The sequence below is a fragment of the Pseudorca crassidens genome, chromosome 9 (assembly GCF_039906515.1).
Source record: "Pseudorca crassidens isolate mPseCra1 chromosome 9, mPseCra1.hap1, whole genome shotgun sequence".
Classification (NCBI taxonomy): Eukaryota; Metazoa; Chordata; class Mammalia; order Artiodactyla; family Delphinidae; genus Pseudorca; species Pseudorca crassidens.
This window is the reverse complement of record NC_090304.1, coordinates 92,671,816-92,688,404: the sequence shown is the minus strand read 5'-3', so window position 1 is coordinate 92,688,404 and position 16,589 is coordinate 92,671,816. Positions and strand designations below refer to the sequence as shown.

The window sequence follows — 16,589 nt, the reverse complement described above, 5'->3', positions numbered from 1 at the left end:
TAGCTTAAATTATAGCGATGAGTTTAAAAGTGGAACTCTTTGGGATGAGTGCCGCGGTCTTGATGGCTTCATCAGTAAAAGCTGGATCGTGGTGAGTGAGGTTTCTTCTCACTGTGCCCTATGGACTAAAGATGCTCTCCTCATCTTCTCCTCTGGGCTCTCCTACTTGTGGAAAAAATGTCTGTTTTCTGCACAAAATTATCCTTGCACCAAAGTTGTGGCTGAGTAGCCAGCTTCTCACTTTTTATCAAAAGACTTCTGTAACTTGGCCTCTGCAAAATTCCAGGTGGCCTTTGGGTGTGCCTAGTGAAAATGTTACTAGAGTTTGTTTGGATGTCAATGATTGGGCATCAGATAAAGGAAAAGCATTACTCTCTATGAATTATTCTATTAATTTTCTAGGGCTGCCATAGCAGATTACCACAAATTTAATGGCTTAATAAACAACAGACATTTATTCTCTCACAGTTCTAGGGGACAGAAGTCTGAAATCAAGGTGTCGGCAGGGCCAAATTCCCTCCAAAGGCCCTAGGGAGAGGATCCTTCCTTGCCTTTTCTGGCTTCTGGTGGCTCCAGGTGTTCCTTGGCTTGTGGCCACATCACTCCACTCTCTGTCTCCATCTTGACCTGGCCTTCTTCTCTTCTCTGTGTGTCTCTTATAAGGACACTTGTCATTGGACTTAGGGCCCACCCGGGTAACCCAGAATGGTCTCAATTCAATATCCTTAACTTAATTACATCTGCAAAGAATCTTTTTCCAAATAAGGCCACAGTCACAGGTTCCAGAGGTTAGGAATTAGGTATGTATTTGGTGGTGGCAGGGGTGGGCACCATGAATCCCCCTATGATTTGTATCACCTGCTTAGGTTGCCTGAGCAAAACAGGGGATGGAGAAAGTTATAAAAAGTTGCTTCTACAAAGCCATCCCATTCCACTTCATGAGCTTGGCTCAATTGAACATTACATAATGCCAGTTTTTCTTGTTAATTCATTTCATCTACTTCATTATGTAGCTTCATTATGGGCATCATGCTTATAATTTTCATATCACTAAAACTATTGTGGTGTAATGTCCCTATAATGGGAAAACAGAAAAGATCAGATATTATCTAAATTGGCAGATAGTAGATTTCTTGTGACTTTGTTAATATGTAATTCATTTAAGCAAACTTAATATCCATTAACTTTCCTTGTAGGGGCCCATTAGCTTTAATAATACATTAGCTCCTTTGTGAGACCTGAGTAGCTGTTCACCCAGTTCCCACCCCTAAACTCTTAGTTTCCCAGAGTATCTTCTAAATAGAATATAGCCCCACCCACCTACAAAATTACACTCATTCCCAAATGCAAAATATTTCAAGCACCACACCTCCTACCCCTTGGAAGACTTGCCAATGATCTTTATAAAGCCTTTTCTTTTGAAGATTCAAGTGAGATTTGTCCTTCTAAGAAAAGGAATAAAGCTGTGTATCTGAATCCATTTGACTTCAGTCTTACAAAGTACTGCTGGCCCTTAACTGCAGGAAGGTGACTTTAATGCCTTCCCCAAATTGAAGACACATCCCTGGGTCATTTTTAACTTTAACATGGCACCTTTTTATGGGAGACTCTGTTCTTTTACCCAGCGTAAGCCACACAAACATTTTATCCTTTGATATTCCATTTCTTGGAATGTATATAGGAAAAATGTCTTTTTGCATAAAAGAAGGTTAAGGATTACAAAGCAATGTGTTAATCTGAATGGAGTTTAGAGTCCCATCTGGCATCTTAATAGGATGCTTCATGCTCAAGAAAGTCACCTGACAGGTCACTACCCTCCCTCTCTAGAGCACTACTGAAAAATTTGCGGAGTCAGCCAGGAATTCCTTACGTAGCATCTTCAGACACATTGGAATTCTCTACTTCATCACCTACCAGCTTTACTCTTCTTGAACACCAGCAGCTATGGACAACAAAAAGCCTCGTGCCTCAGGTGCTCAAGGCACTCAGTCTTTGGGCACTAGAACTTTCTCAGACCTTGGCCAGTGGTGTTGGGGGTTCAGCTCCATTCCCCCCATAGGAGGCCCCTCTCTGCAGACAAGCCACACCATGTCTCTCTCTTTTTTTTTTTTGAAGTATAGTTGATTTACAGTGTTGTGCCAGTCTCTGCTGTCCAGCAGAGTGACTCAGTTATACACATACATACATTCTTGATGGCCATGTAAAAAGAAGAGATACTTGAATGCCTGAGATTCAGTAGCCAGTGTGCATGGATGGTGAATTATTTTGGATACTCTTTGAGGAGTAACATTAGACCATTATTTTTTAATTGGCCCAAACTCTGGACTCAGCAGTTCTTAAACTTTTGGGGATCGTTGACCCCTTTAAAATCCTTTGACAGCTATAGAGCTGGAAATGATGACATTCACCACATTTTACTTCCAGTATAAGGGGTGTATTTACAGTTTTCCTAATTTTAGGTATTCAAGGGCCACATTCACAAGTTTTACCAAATCCACGGGTCATCTGTGTTCGTATCATATTTAGAATTTTTAAGTCATTTTATTGCTTTAACCTAACCAAGACGTGTGTAAAAACACCTGTAAAATTATGAGTTTTATTTGCTATGTATATTCTATCTAGTAAACTTTAAGATAAATATACAACTATTATTTTTTAATGTCCTTTCCTTTGCCACCTAAAAAGATTTCTTATACTATCAGTGATAAACATTAGTTTATCACCAGGACATCCTGAGCTGGTCCATGGACCTCAGATTAAGAATTACTCTACTCTGGGGAAATGAGACTACCTTCGAGGCAAATCTAACCTGATAGGATTGGTGTTAAGTATACTCAGTTCAACCTTGGCCCATTTTGCTACATGAAGATTTTTGGAAACCTCTCTCTACCTCATCTAAGATGGATGGATATTAATCAGGATAAGAACAGAGTAAAATGACAGATAATGGATTTGAATGCTGTATAAATTATGTCCTTTTAGAAAATACTATTTTTTAAAAAGGAAATGAAAACCTACATTGTATGCCACTAAATATCTTACTTTAAAAATGACAGGAGCAAGGAGGAGGGATAAAATGAAGGGAAGGGTTGCACACTCCCCTTGACACGGAGAGCCACCATATTGTCTAGAAGACAAGGCTTGAGCTCCAACTTGGAATCCCTTTTGTCGTGTGGGTTTAAGTCCTAATTAATTGAACACAGAATTTTGCAGTGTTTGTTTGTTAAGCCACTTGTATATGGTACCAGGAGAAATTGTGGTGCCCAATTATGTGAAAAATCAGCCAGATGTGTATGCTGTCATGCTTTAAATAATCCTTAAGTTTGGTGAGTACAGATATTAATTGTGTAGTATGCATTGAAGTGATTAACGTCCATGTAATTTATCATCTGGAAATTTCTGAACATAAATAAGTGAGTTGTTTTGTTCAGCAAGGTGTTGACCTCTCAGAATTAGTGAATTAAAGTCGCCCCTCCCTTCTTTTTATTAAAAATATGAAAGGCACCACAATCAGCCAAGTGTTCGGTTATTTGATTTTCCGGGGCATTAGCTGCTCTTGTTTGTGGCATTTCCCTGTTGGGTGCTCGTTTGCAAGCTCATTAATAAGGTTTTCTCATAGGACCGTTGCTGGGAAGGAAGAACATACAGTAGGGCTCTTAGTTTTCTAGCTTTCATTCTAAGACTCAGCAAGGATACGGCAGCACGCAGTTAAATGTTTAAAACAGCAAGTAATTGTGCTCGCGAGCTGGAATTCAAAGCTCTCTTTCCTTAGATGTTAGGCAGAGAACAGTTTTGCTTTTTAATGTTCTGAGCTATATGACCCTAAACTCTTTCTGTGCAGTTTTTTCTTTCCAATGTCTGTGTATATAGCGTTGCTCAAATTTACAACAGGGTTGATTATAGCAGAATGTGGTAGAATTGTAGCACGGTTAGTGGAGCTTCAGATCTGAGCGAACGTACTCTTGTCAAATAAAAGCCTGTTTAAAGGAGAACAGTTCACTGTCTGCACGTTAAAAGAAAACTGTCTAAATAGCATCAAGGTGGAAACACATAGCGACATAAGCTGGGAATTCAAAGAAAAGGTGTGACCCTCAGTATGGAATTCAGATTGCTGTGCAAGGGGGGAAGCCTTACTCTGGACCGAGGTGTATCCGAAGCTCTGGAATTACTGCTGTGTGTCTTTTGCTTTCCCCCATCGTAGCCTTGCTCTTTAAAATGTTTTGCAAAAATCCTCGTCTAGTGAGGGTTTTGTGTGTGTGTGCATATCTGAAAAAAAAATTTAAGAGATATGTTTTGAAAGGGAGAATGAAACCAAAGACTCAAAAAATGGATGTTTGAACGCCTTCCCTGCTCGGATTATCATCTGCCAGTTAATTGTGTTCGTGGACATCATTTTCCAAATGAGTTTTATTGACTCAGTGTAGCCAGATATTTTGTAAATCCATATTCCTGTTCATTGAGGGTCCACAGAAGGCTAGATTTTTCTTCTTTCATTCCCTCAATTGGGGGAAAATTGGGCATTGAGGGAGATGATCAAAACCTGTTCCTTGTGCCAAAATAAATGTTTCTCTGGTATCGATAGTGTCCTGCAGTGAAGGAGGGAGAAAAAACCTGGAAATGGGAAAATCTTTCCTGTTTGGAGTGGAGGATAAGACACAGTTTACCACGGCAGCTCCCACATCCCATCCTCTCCCCCATCAATTCTATTCCCAGGTTATATTCTTCAAAGCGTAATAGCTGGAGTTTTCATATTTGGCCTGTTTCTCTCTGATCTCCGGTCTCTCTCTCTCTCTCTCTTTTTTTTTTTTTTTTTTTTTTTTTTTTTTTTTTTTGCTGTGGCCTCTCCCACTGTGGAGCATAGGCTCTGGACGCGCAGGCTCAGCGGCCATGGCTCACGGGCCCAGCCGCTCCGCGGCATGTGGGATCTTCCTGGACCGGGGCACGAACCCGGGTCCCTTGCATCGGCAGGGGGACTCTCAACCACTGCGCCACCAGGGAAGCCCCTCCGGTCTCTTTTTTTTTTAACAGAATATGCTCTTCCTCCCACTCTCCCTTTCTTTTATTTTTTTAAAGCAATGAATTGAGTTCCAGGGAAGTTATTTCAGTATTTATTATTCCTCCTGAAAAATAATCAAGGCATGGAGACCCCCCTGATTCAAACTAATGTTTTAACCTATCATTTTTTGTGTTAACACACAGTAGAAGCGGGTCCAAGTTCCTGATGCCATTAACTCTATAGAGTGTTAGTGAGGCATTCTGCAGTGCCAAAGGGGGCAGGAGGCTGAGTCACTAGTACTCAAAAAACAAAGAGTAAATATTGGGCCAACTCCACTGTGAACAAGACTTGAATGACATGACTCTTAGGGAAGAAAGACTTTGCCATCATCCCTGCCTTCTGAAGCCACACCCTGTAGAAAGACGCCTCTTCCCACATCTGTCTTCCCACATCTCACTGTCTGACCTAATGTATTTGGAAAAGATGTGTCTCTGTGGCTGTGGACATTGAATACTATGTAGTGAAACTAGTCTTCTAATGTGCTCTCTTAATGGTTTTTAACTCAAGGTCAGATTTGGATTCTGTGGAAGGTTCAATGGTTGTAAAGCTAACATCTCAAAATCTAAAAAGAATATTCCAAAGGGGATCGCTGGGGGGAGTGGGGGATGAATCAGGAGTTTGGGATTAACATATACACACTACTATATGTAAAATAGGTAACCAACAAGGACCTACTGTATAGCACAGGGAACTATACTCAATATCTTGTATTGATGATAACCTATAATGGAAAAGAATCTGAAAAAGAACATACATACATATATATATATATATATATATATATATATATATATATATATGTGTAAACCTGAATCCCTTTGCTGTACACTCGAAACCAACACAACATTGTAAATTAACTATACTTCAATTTAAAAAAAACATGTTTTTAAAAATGTTGAACAAACAAAACTTCCTATACTTAAGGTGGTTAACAAAAAATAAATAAAAAGAATGGTTCAACAACATTCTTTATGATTTCATTGGAGATGCCACCTTGGAATATACCCAAAATGCTAAATAAACGTGTAGTGAAGTGGAAGTGCGTAACTCAGACACGCGGGTTGGACCTCACATTTTGGGAGCTGGATTAACCTTCTAAAAGAAAAATAGAATTGTATTTTGCAATGAGGGCTGTTAAAGTGATTAAACAAGGAGGCCATTAGACCAATCTAATAAGGTGACTCTGATACCTTGGTAGCTTATGTAGGCAAACCAAAACCTAAACCAAAGCCAATGCACTCCAAGGCAATGAAACTTAGGCCCAGCCAATCACAAACAGCTAACCAGGCTTCCCAGAAAAGGCAACTGCTCAAGCTCCAGCCAATCAGATCATTCACTTGCTTTACTTCCGTGTCTTTTCTATTAAAACCTTTCCCCCAGCTCCTATTGGAGCATTTTCAGTCTGGGCTGCCCTGTTCAAATGGATGCTCAAATAAACACTTGAAAATTTTAATGGGCCTTGTGTGTCTTATAACAGGGCTTCGAGGGATTCATGGTCTGCTTGTTTTTGTTTTGTTTTTGTTTAACCAGTAGCAGAGCTAGAAGTCCATGCCCCAGTGTTCCCCCACTTTCTCATTCATTCATTCACTTGGTAAATATGTATTGAACGCCTACTATGTGCCAGGCACTGACACTGTTCTAGGCACCAGGGATACAAAAAACAAAACCTTTTCTTGTTACAGAGCTAACGTTCTCGTGCAGAAAATCTTGCTATGAGAATTTTCTCACCCAGTGTTCACTTTCTAATTCTGAAGATTTCTCAAAGATATGGAAGAGTGCTGTGTGGGTGAGTGTGCACCCCACTTCAAAGGCACTGGAAGCTACTCTCCGCCACAACATCACAGAATAAAATTTGATTCTGTTGGGTAAACAGTAATTTCAATATCCACAAAGCTACTTACAAGTTGCAACAAGAGGAAACTGCATTTTACTGTGTAATGTGGCACATGCTCTTCGGTCCCACATCCGTCCCCCCAGGTTTGACTCATCCCACTCATCATAGCTCAGCCCTCCTCAAGAATAGCAGTTTAAGTGCTCCAGTTCATACAACAGATGTAACAGCAGGAGGTCCTTCACCTTGCAAACAAACAAAATAAATGGCAGTGAAAATTATTCGTGAATGTATTATGACAATGGGAAGCAAACCTTTTGCAAGATGTTCTTTTTAAGTCCTCTGAGAGCTCGCTGTGACTGTGTTCTCTCACCAGCCCCAATGACCTCGTGATACATCGCCCTCCTTCAGAGCAAAGCTGGGCTCTCCCAACAGCTTAGGCAGCCATGTTATAGGGGTTGATTCTGCTTTGAGCTCAAGCAGCCCCTAATACTCACCAAATCTCAGGTGCATCTCGGCATTGTTGTGCTCCTCCAAACTGCAGTAATCCCCCATGATTGACAAAGACCCTTCTGTCAGTGCTTCCCCACCTGAATGCACAGGCACTGACCCAAACCAAACCCAGCCATTCTGATTCCATCTGGGCCCACACTGCCCTTGAGTTCTCCCTGGTAGGCCCAAAACAATGAACACTTGGTCAACAGGCATCCAGTCTCACTCTAACAGGTGTTTCAGAATGTTGGATGAAATCTAAGTAAGGGATGCAAAGAGCCTGCAGGAACAGATTTGCACTTGGGTTCCTGGGCCTGCTTGCAGTCAGCACATCAATGAACGAACGTTTGAGGCCCACGTCCCCTGATTTAGAAAATCTCAGGCAGGGAAAGCGTCAGGAGCCCCTGGGCTAACAGGTCTCCTCCTGCCGCGGTGTCAGGGCGCCTTCCCTCTTATCTCAGCAATGCTCCTCTCTGGTACATGGGGAGGATAATATCCCAGGCAAAAGGAAACCACGGTGTACTTTTTTTAACTAAGAAATTTTAAAGACCTGATATGTTAGTGCGGTAATCTAGAGCGAAGGAGACCGTGACTTTTCATTTACATAGGAAAGCGAAATACAGGTTCCAGAGTCTTGAGTTTCATCTTCTGAAAAGACCATAGAATATGGTACAAGGTCAGACTGGCATGACATCAATTGTAATCTGCCAGCAAGCCATTCTAACCTCTTTAAGAGTTTCCTTTTATATATATATTTTTTCCCTTTATAGAGAGAGCAAAGTCCATCTAAAGAAAGTCTCATCAGATCAGAATGTCTTTCTAAGATGATTTTTTTAATTGGCTGCTACTGTAGTGTGACCTAAAGTCTCCTGGTATTTAACCCTCTGTGCGACTTGGACCAATGGACGAATTTTGTCTGCTGGAGTAGCCTTGCTAAACGTCTTTTACGGGGTTTTTAAAAAATTACAGTGGATTATGAAAACCCCAGATCCCTCGACCTAATTTATTAGCTGTTGGTGGTACCATCTCTGTAACTGTAATGTTCCATGAGTGCACAGACCTAACTATTTTTCTTATTTTTATATAGCAGTTCCATTTTATAGTGACATTAAGCCATTCTGCAGTACATTTCTAGACAGTTATTGCACTTGGGCAGAAAGTGTCATCTGGCTTTTGTGCCTTCCAACACCAACCGAGGCGTAAAATGATCACCCAGAAAATGTTCTGGGCCTTACCTCATTACTTAAAAATAAATCTTGGAGTCTGGTCCTGTTTCAGAAAAGATTTGGTGGGTTATAACGTTTGATTTATGGACATAATTAAAATATAAATGATGAGCTTCTGGGCTATTCAATCAGCCATCTGGAGTGTTCAGTATTTTGACATAGTCGGATTGTGGTCAGGATTATCCTGGGAAAACGTAGCAGCCCTGGGTTCTAGAGGTGCCAGTGGAGCCCCAGGGTTTCTATTCCGCCTGTTGGGAAGGCTCCAGTTCCTCTTTCAGGGCAAAGGAGGGGGAATTGAATTTGTTTTTTAAGTTTCCTTCACCCAGAGATGGATCTTGGCACACAGACCCTCTATTTGGCTCCTAGGCTGGGCGTGAAGATAGCTCAGCTGCCCACGGTCGAATAATATGCCTATAAATACTGCCTGTGTCAACAGAGGAGGACATTTTTCTGTATAATACAAGCAAGATTAATGTTTACCTTTCCAGCGACCTATTAAGATGACTGTGGCAGCTGTACCCATAAGTAGATGGTAGATGTTTCTCCAGAAACCTAGAGAGTAAATTGGGAAAATCCGTTATCAAAATTGAAGGTGTATTTCCTATGGCTTAGTATATGATTTTTTAAATGTAAATTCCAGGTATAGCAAGGCCTTAGCTTGTTATTCCTAATTTATGTGAGTAATTGACAACTGGCAAACAGCCATTAGGAACATAAAAAGCATTTAACTAAAACAAACTCAGTGGTACTGAAAAGGCAGGGTGGATAGATTTTCAACACGGTCTTTATTATTAATGGAAGCTGAGCGTGTGAAAACCCTTAGTGCACTGTGCTGAAAAATATACTCTCTCTGTTTGCTTGTAAATTACACAAAGGAGAAAAGAGGACAAAAGAGCCTTCCACACTGGCCAGCAAGCCTTCTGCTTCTCCTTAATTAATGGGCGAGGTCGGCAGTGCATGGAAAATGTAGACCTTCTGTGGATCAGAGATTAACCTCTAAGAAAATGTTACGTTTCAGCCCAAATTCGGGGCTTTAAATTTAGGTTTCCTCAGAATGGTTGGATAAGGATGACAGAGGTTCCCTAACCAGGAACTCCAGAAGTGCTGCTGTTTCTGAGCAGGGGAGCCGGTATTTTGTTGTCTGTGTTTTCAGTGGCATAACCTTCTACCATTTTTTTTTTTTTTTGATATCTTGTGGGTTGTTTTTTTTTAATAAACTTTACCAACTAGCTCTGTGTACAAGTGTATTATACCACCAAAAATAATAGACCCACATATGTCACCCAATGGTTGTATTTAGCCTACAGTATTGTCTGTAGCTCTCAAAGGTGGGTGCCCAGGACACTTGCCCAGCAGCCAGTGCTCATTTAAGGTCATCCTGTTTATCCTTTTTGAGTATTTTTGCCTTTTTTTAATGATTAGCTTCCCCACCCAGCTATCAGTATCTGGAGACCTCTAGGCCATTTTCCTCATAAACATTGCCTTTGCCAACAAGTCTAAGAATAGAATCGTGTTACTTTCAGGGGTCAGCTGGACCTTTCAGTCCCAGTTAACTTATGTTCACTGGCAAGTGACTTAGCTCCTCAGGAAGCTAAGCATTACCAATTCAGTGTACAGTGCCCACCGATGTACAAGAAGCCTCTCTTAAAAGGTTTTGAATGCCACGTGGTTTTCAGAGACAGAAAGATCCAGTGCTAATAACACGACTGTAAAAATACATCCAGAAAACAGCCATCCCTAGAGAGGACCTCGTGCAGCTTGTTTGGCTGTGTACAGGGAGAGGTGGTTGAGCCCCGCCATATTTCTCTTTGCTCCCTGATACCATAGGGTGAATGATAATGAGCGAACCACTGCTTGTAAAAGGCCGAGGGGCTGTTGTTTGGGTGGTGTGATTGTCCGAGAAAGTAAAGTTGTGGCAATTGTTCTGACCTTTCAGCCAACTGATGTCTTGCCCTCTCACATTTATTACCTCTTGGGTACATTTCCAAAAATATACATTTACAAAGTCATGAAATTAAATGAGAAAAATGATTTAGGGATTAATAGCTTATTAGTTCAGCAAAGGGGAAAAAAAAAAACCCTCCCAATTCCATTCAGGTTTTATTTGTAAATGTATTTGTGTGTGTGTCTAAGTTAATTCCAACCCCTCCCCCTTCCCTCCCCATTCCCTGTACCTCCTAGTGTTCCTCTCTCATACCCACAGCCCTACGAACTCACAAACACAGTTTTTAAATAGCTAGTGGAAATAAGAATACCTACATCACTGAAGTATTCACTTACGCCTAGGAATACATCACTTAGGAATACCTAAATACCTGACTGCATTAGGAAGCTATACTCGGTATACTTGGCTTTAATTACGGATTGCCATTGGGAAATGTGGGTTTGAATCAATAATCCCTCCAAACGTACATTTCATGGGGCCGTCTCTCATTATGCTACCTCTATGACCTTGGACAACCTACATCATTCTCTAGGTACCAATGTTCTCGTCCCTAAAACTGGGCTTTTTCCACCAACAACGACGGTTCCTACCATAGTAGACTCGGTAACCATCAGTTTCCTTCCTTCTGATATGTTTACCTTGAGCCATCATAGAGTTTCATTAGGGGCCACCAAAACCTCCCAGTTCTTTATTCTTAGACATTGGAGTGGAATTCAGAAGTTTTGCCTTTCCCATTTGAAAACAAGAGCACAGAAGTGGCAGACTTATTAATATGCAGTGTCACAACATATTGTCACATAGTAATATATGATCTATGATAAAATGTATCAATTCTGAGCACAGATAGTAATATATGATCTATGATAAAATGTATCAGTTCTGAGCAACGCAGATATCTGTGGCTTCACCTCAGCATGAAGGCAAATGAATTTCCTTTAGCTTGAGTGAGTCTGGAGATAAACTTAAATGTAACAAAATGTATTTCACAGGAAATGTTTGATGTGGCGTGGTTGGCTTATGAATCTCTTATCTATTTGTGGTTCACTTCTTAGAGTTATTAGTTTAATTTGAGCAAATGCCAGGATTACTTACTAATTAGAAGGATTTTACTGAAGGCATGAGGATGGGAAGCGTGTGAGTGCTGGTAGTATGGGGTTTGTGACAGCGTGCAAGTCTGGTTCTGCCTGATGATATCGTTTGCTAAACATTATACTTTGTGTTGTTGTCACACAGATAAGCCTCAAGTGCATATTCAGATGACTTATCCTCTACAAGGCCTAACCCGGGAAGGGGACGCGCTTGAGTTAACATGTGAAGCCATCGGGAAGCCCCAGTAAGTTCTGAAGGCCAAGGTTGGCAGAGGGTCAGGAGCAGTAAATGTCACAACACACAGATGTGCGTTCACAACTCATTGGCCTGTCACCTGTCTCCTGCTGTAAAGGATGGAAGATTTTTCAGGAACTAAAAGAATATTCAGTGAAAAGGAATAAATATCTGTGGTTCTTAAGGGTGAAGATTGGGAGAAAAATGAAACGCCAGCTAAGATTGAAATCTCAGCGAATTCTCTTTTATTATCATCAACATGACTGTCAGAACTATTTTCTCTCACCCACATAAAATAATCCTAATAAATTTGTAGTGTGCCCACAATCTAATGATATGTCTGCTACCTTCTGTGTTAATGTCTAACTAAGACGTTGGAAAGATGGTTTTCAGACTTAAATTAAGCTGCTGTGTGTAGGGCCAGCTGTAGGCAAATGAATTTGCCTTACTTTTCATTTTGCTTCTTCCCTCAAGGAAAAGTGACTACTAGAAATAGTTTTGTTAGTGAGGAATGGTTTGGGAATTTTTCTCAAGGAATATGTATACATACTGCATAAGGGAAAAGACTCGCACTCTTATTTTATCGAAAAGTGTAAAAAAAGCTACTTCACTTGGCCCTGCTAAATTAATGAAAGTGAATTAGAGAAACTACATGTATTATCACTAATATAGCAAAAGCCATGTGGTGGTACCACCTTAGCTATTATTCCATTTTGTTTGGGGAGGAGGAAGAATCCTTTCATCTTTCTGATAGAGTGAAAATTGTTTTTAACTGTTTCAGAGGGAGAAAACACTCCATGTCACATGGAACAACAGGTCAACGTAGTCATGGGGAGCAGTCAGATTTTATTGGTCCCCAACAAAAAACAGCATTGAGCTCCCTCTGCTGTCCCCTCGCTATGATGTTTTTCCCCCTCTCAGAGTTTTGCTAACTAGCCTATTCATACAAGGACCTCAGAGCATTTTCACAAAGCTTCCCCCAAGTCTTCGGAAAGAATTCTCCCCATGACAGCTAAGCGCTGATCTCTGAGAAAACAGAGAGCCGGAGGGAGCCTGGCTGCAGTGGGCTGTCTTCCCACGTCAGCCCTCCCTATTTTGTGTGTCCTTCTCCAGGGGCGAGGATTTGCTTCTCTCTCTCCTCACCGTTTGGTGTTGTAAAGATGGCCTTTAGGAAGGAGGAGATGGTCTTCTGCTTCGCTTTTCCTTGGGTGTTTCGAAGTTATTTGGTTTTAAGTACTTCCAGCTTTACCAGAGCAGTCTTCTTCTGCTTTGAACACTGCAAAAGATTCAGCTCTTTCTTTGTGTAAACTGTTTGAATTAGGCCCCAGGTAGCAAATTGCCTTCCTTCCAAAACGGTCCAGTGGCAAAAAAAATAAATTCTCTCAGGCCTCTTGCCACTTACAGTACCAACCATATTAACTACATTTACAGTCTATGGCTTGCTAACCTCTATTTTGTTTCTATATTTTTTTCCCCTGAAGATGGTACTGTGTTCAGTCGCATGTGCCACGGGGACAGTAAATTGTATGTTTCCTTCGGGACATTGATGCCAGAGAGGGTATTTGCTTGTTCCTCTCAAATCGGCCCGGGTCCACGGTTGTCTGAGAAAAGCACGGGTTACTTGACTGCTAGCCCTTCTAGCATATCCCCTATTTATTTTCTCAAGAAATTGCATACAGTAAAAATGGTAATTTAACTTGCCGTTAAATGTTGTGAATGTTCTCAGCATTTACCCCCACTGGTGGTTTCAAGCAGCGGGACGGTAGGTCTGATTGCCAGGCAGAGCCGTTCGCCATTGCCTGTGAGGAGGACGGATGCAGGGCTCATTTTAAAATAATTTACTGGGTTGTGATAACAAACCCACGTGTCATTAAAGAAAAACTGTGACTTCACATCCCATTGGAAAACCGGAGTGCTACTTGACACGGCTGTCTTGAGTGCCCGTTCATACGAAGCACGGGTCTTTGGTTCTGATGCTGCTCCTAGCGGCAGTGCAGAAAATGAAAGGAAGCTGCTTCTGTGCTCGAATCTCTGTGGCCCTGCCTGGGAAATGGCAGCTTTCAGGCCCAGCCCTAGATGTGGCCTCGATTTCATAGGGGCTGCCTTGAAGGATTATAAATTCAGTGAGTTTGAAAAAGACTCGGTGTGTGTGCAATTTGGGCCCTGGAGCATCTTGTGAAATTTGCTTTTTCCTGATGGATACAAATGTGGTCTTTAAATCACGAAAATAAACTCCCCTCTGATGAGCAAGTACCATAGGACCCCAGGAGTTCACGTGGAGGTGCTGTCACTCCACAGCCATTGATCTGGGAGCCTGTCCCTCGAGCTGGGGACCTGCAGGTGCACACACAGGGGAAGGGGAGCAGTGTGAGGGCCTTGGAGAGCCAGGGAAGACAGGCATTTTGCCAAGGAACACATAGATAAGGTGGCTTGGGGCCTCGGAAGGTGCGGTGGGGTCTTGGGTTGGCGGAGGGTGTGTTATGGGTAGGGGGTAAGGGGACAGGAAGTGATTACATCTTTCCAGAATGAGAAGAGGTAATTTTTTTCCAAACAGCAGAGGCCAAAGAAAGCACTATTCAGCTGTAAAAGTCCACTCCTTTCTGCGAAACTCAAAATCCACTTAAATATCACAACTTTCTATGCCACTATCTCGGCGTGTTAGTAACCATGAGATTAATGCATGTATCACTAGCCCAGGATTTGATTTTTTTTTCCCCCTAATTAATGAGATGATTAACAATGGGTGAGCTCTGTCCTGTCTGAATTGGTGTGAAAGCACACAGCAGGGCATAAAAATAGGGCACATTAGTTTATTTGCTGATTTGTTGAAGATGAATTGGAAATAATGAGACTCCTGCTTCTGGTCTGTTGAAAGTTTTTCAACACCTGATAATATTTTTAAAAAAATGATATTCCAAACAGATTTGTGAAGCCTTCACAGCTCTCATTCTCTGAACTTACAATAAGTCTTCTTTAATTGTGTCATCCTGCATGGGACTCACTTACTGTGTGGGTGGGAGGTTTGATGCAGACATCTTGGTGGGAAATCGTAATGCACCCTGTCTCTCTCCCATTCCCTCTGCAGGCCTGTGATGGTAACTTGGGTGAGAGTCGATGATGAAATGCCTCAACACGCCGTACTGTCGGGGCCCAACCTGTTCATCAATAACCTAAACAAAACAGATAATGGTACATACCGCTGTGAGGCTTCCAACATAGTGGGGAAAGCTCATTCGGATTATATGCTGTATGTATACGGTACGTGAGAAGATGAAGCCCTCTTCCGTTTGACTCATTTATTATGTAGCTGCTGCTTGTGATTCACTCCTAGAGCTTTTGGTCAAGTTGAAAACCAAAAAAACAGTTTGTTTCCTTCAAGAATTAAAGAAGCCTGGCCCAAGGTGGACCCCAGTGCTACCACTAGGAGGACAGCAACTTTTCTTCTCCCCTTCTAATCCTGGGGGCTTCCCTCTAGATCACAGGCTCTGGTCATGCTGAGTAGGAAAGCTCTGTCCTCAGGCGCACGCTATGGAGATTATGTTAGAAATAATGACTGCGAAATCCAACCTTACCAATTAATGGCTTTTCAGCTCAGAAAGTCTATTCCCAGTGGTCTTTTCCGATGAAACCTGGGCTAGCCTTTCTCCTGCTTTGATGAGCACAACTATCCTACTTTCAGCATGAAGCTATTACATTCCATATGTCGCAAGCCCGTAAATACTTGGGAAAAAAATAGAAGGTCCTTGGTAGCTCTGTTAACCACCTATAGCTACTGCTTTAGACAGAAGTGCTTTTTTAAAAAATTTGTCTGTTTTCTTAATATCTTTTTGCAGGATTATTAAAACATATGATCACGAATTTCACTTTCTAGTCAACAAATATTTATTGTGCACCTACTTGTACCAGCCATTTTAAACTTATTTCCCATTTATAGCTCATGGTCAATTTTGTGTCTGGTGAATATTCTCTGTTTAGTTGAGGAGTGCACTGCCTGTCTAGTCTTATGATGACGAATTGAGTCTCTTCTGTCCAGTTGACTCTCTCGGTTACTTTTACACCAGGAAAAATAGTCATGAGCTGACATGACACAGAATGAGTAACCATAGGCATGACAATTTCAGTATCTTGTAAATATATGAACATGTGTGTGCATTTCTCTCTTCATGTGAGCCAGGTAAATAATCCAAGTGTAAGTGTATGTGAATATACACGTATACACATGTAAATCTACATACGGGATATTTACACCATAACGTCTTAGAACCTGGCCACTTTCCTTATGAAGAAAATAGGAGTAGCAGTCTCCTTGATGAATAGAAGCATGCTTTACCTCATATCTACATGGATATTAAAATAGAATCCTCAGCCTGTACCTGAGTTTTGTTTTCCTTAGCATAATGCAAAGTTAAAGGCTCACATCTAATCACTTTATGTATAGACTTCTGAGGTGTGATTTCTTTGCACACTACCCACGTTGTCTGTGGTCTACACATAATAGCATTCATTCTCCCCGGTAGTTAAGGAGATCAGAGTGAAGGGAATGGCTCTCCGTGTAGGTGCAAGGAGGTGCCGAGTGCCCCGCTTCCAGCCATCCCCCTTTTGCTTCTACATCCCTCTCATGCTCAACATCAGGGTTTAAGCCTCATGCAAGGCCCCAGCCTTGCTGTTATCCAGGTTTACAGACGACTTTCATTCAGCTCTTTTTTAAAACGGCAG

General features: G+C 41.5%; 1 protein-coding gene across 8 annotated transcripts in view; it reads left to right on the top strand.

Annotated features, from left to right (window-relative positions):
• Nucleotides 1–16,589, top strand: part of CADM1 (cell adhesion molecule 1) — a 344,102-nt gene that overhangs the window by 278,328 nt on the left and 49,185 nt on the right. For all 8 annotated transcript variants that reach the window (XM_067751098.1, XM_067751101.1, XM_067751094.1 and 5 more), the window contains exons 6-7: nucleotides 11,784–11,883; nucleotides 14,959–15,131. In XM_067751098.1, the coding sequence (XP_067607199.1) occupies nucleotides 11,784–11,883; nucleotides 14,959–15,131 (273 nt within the window). The remainder of the gene's footprint in view (nucleotides 1–11,783; nucleotides 11,884–14,958; nucleotides 15,132–16,589) is intronic.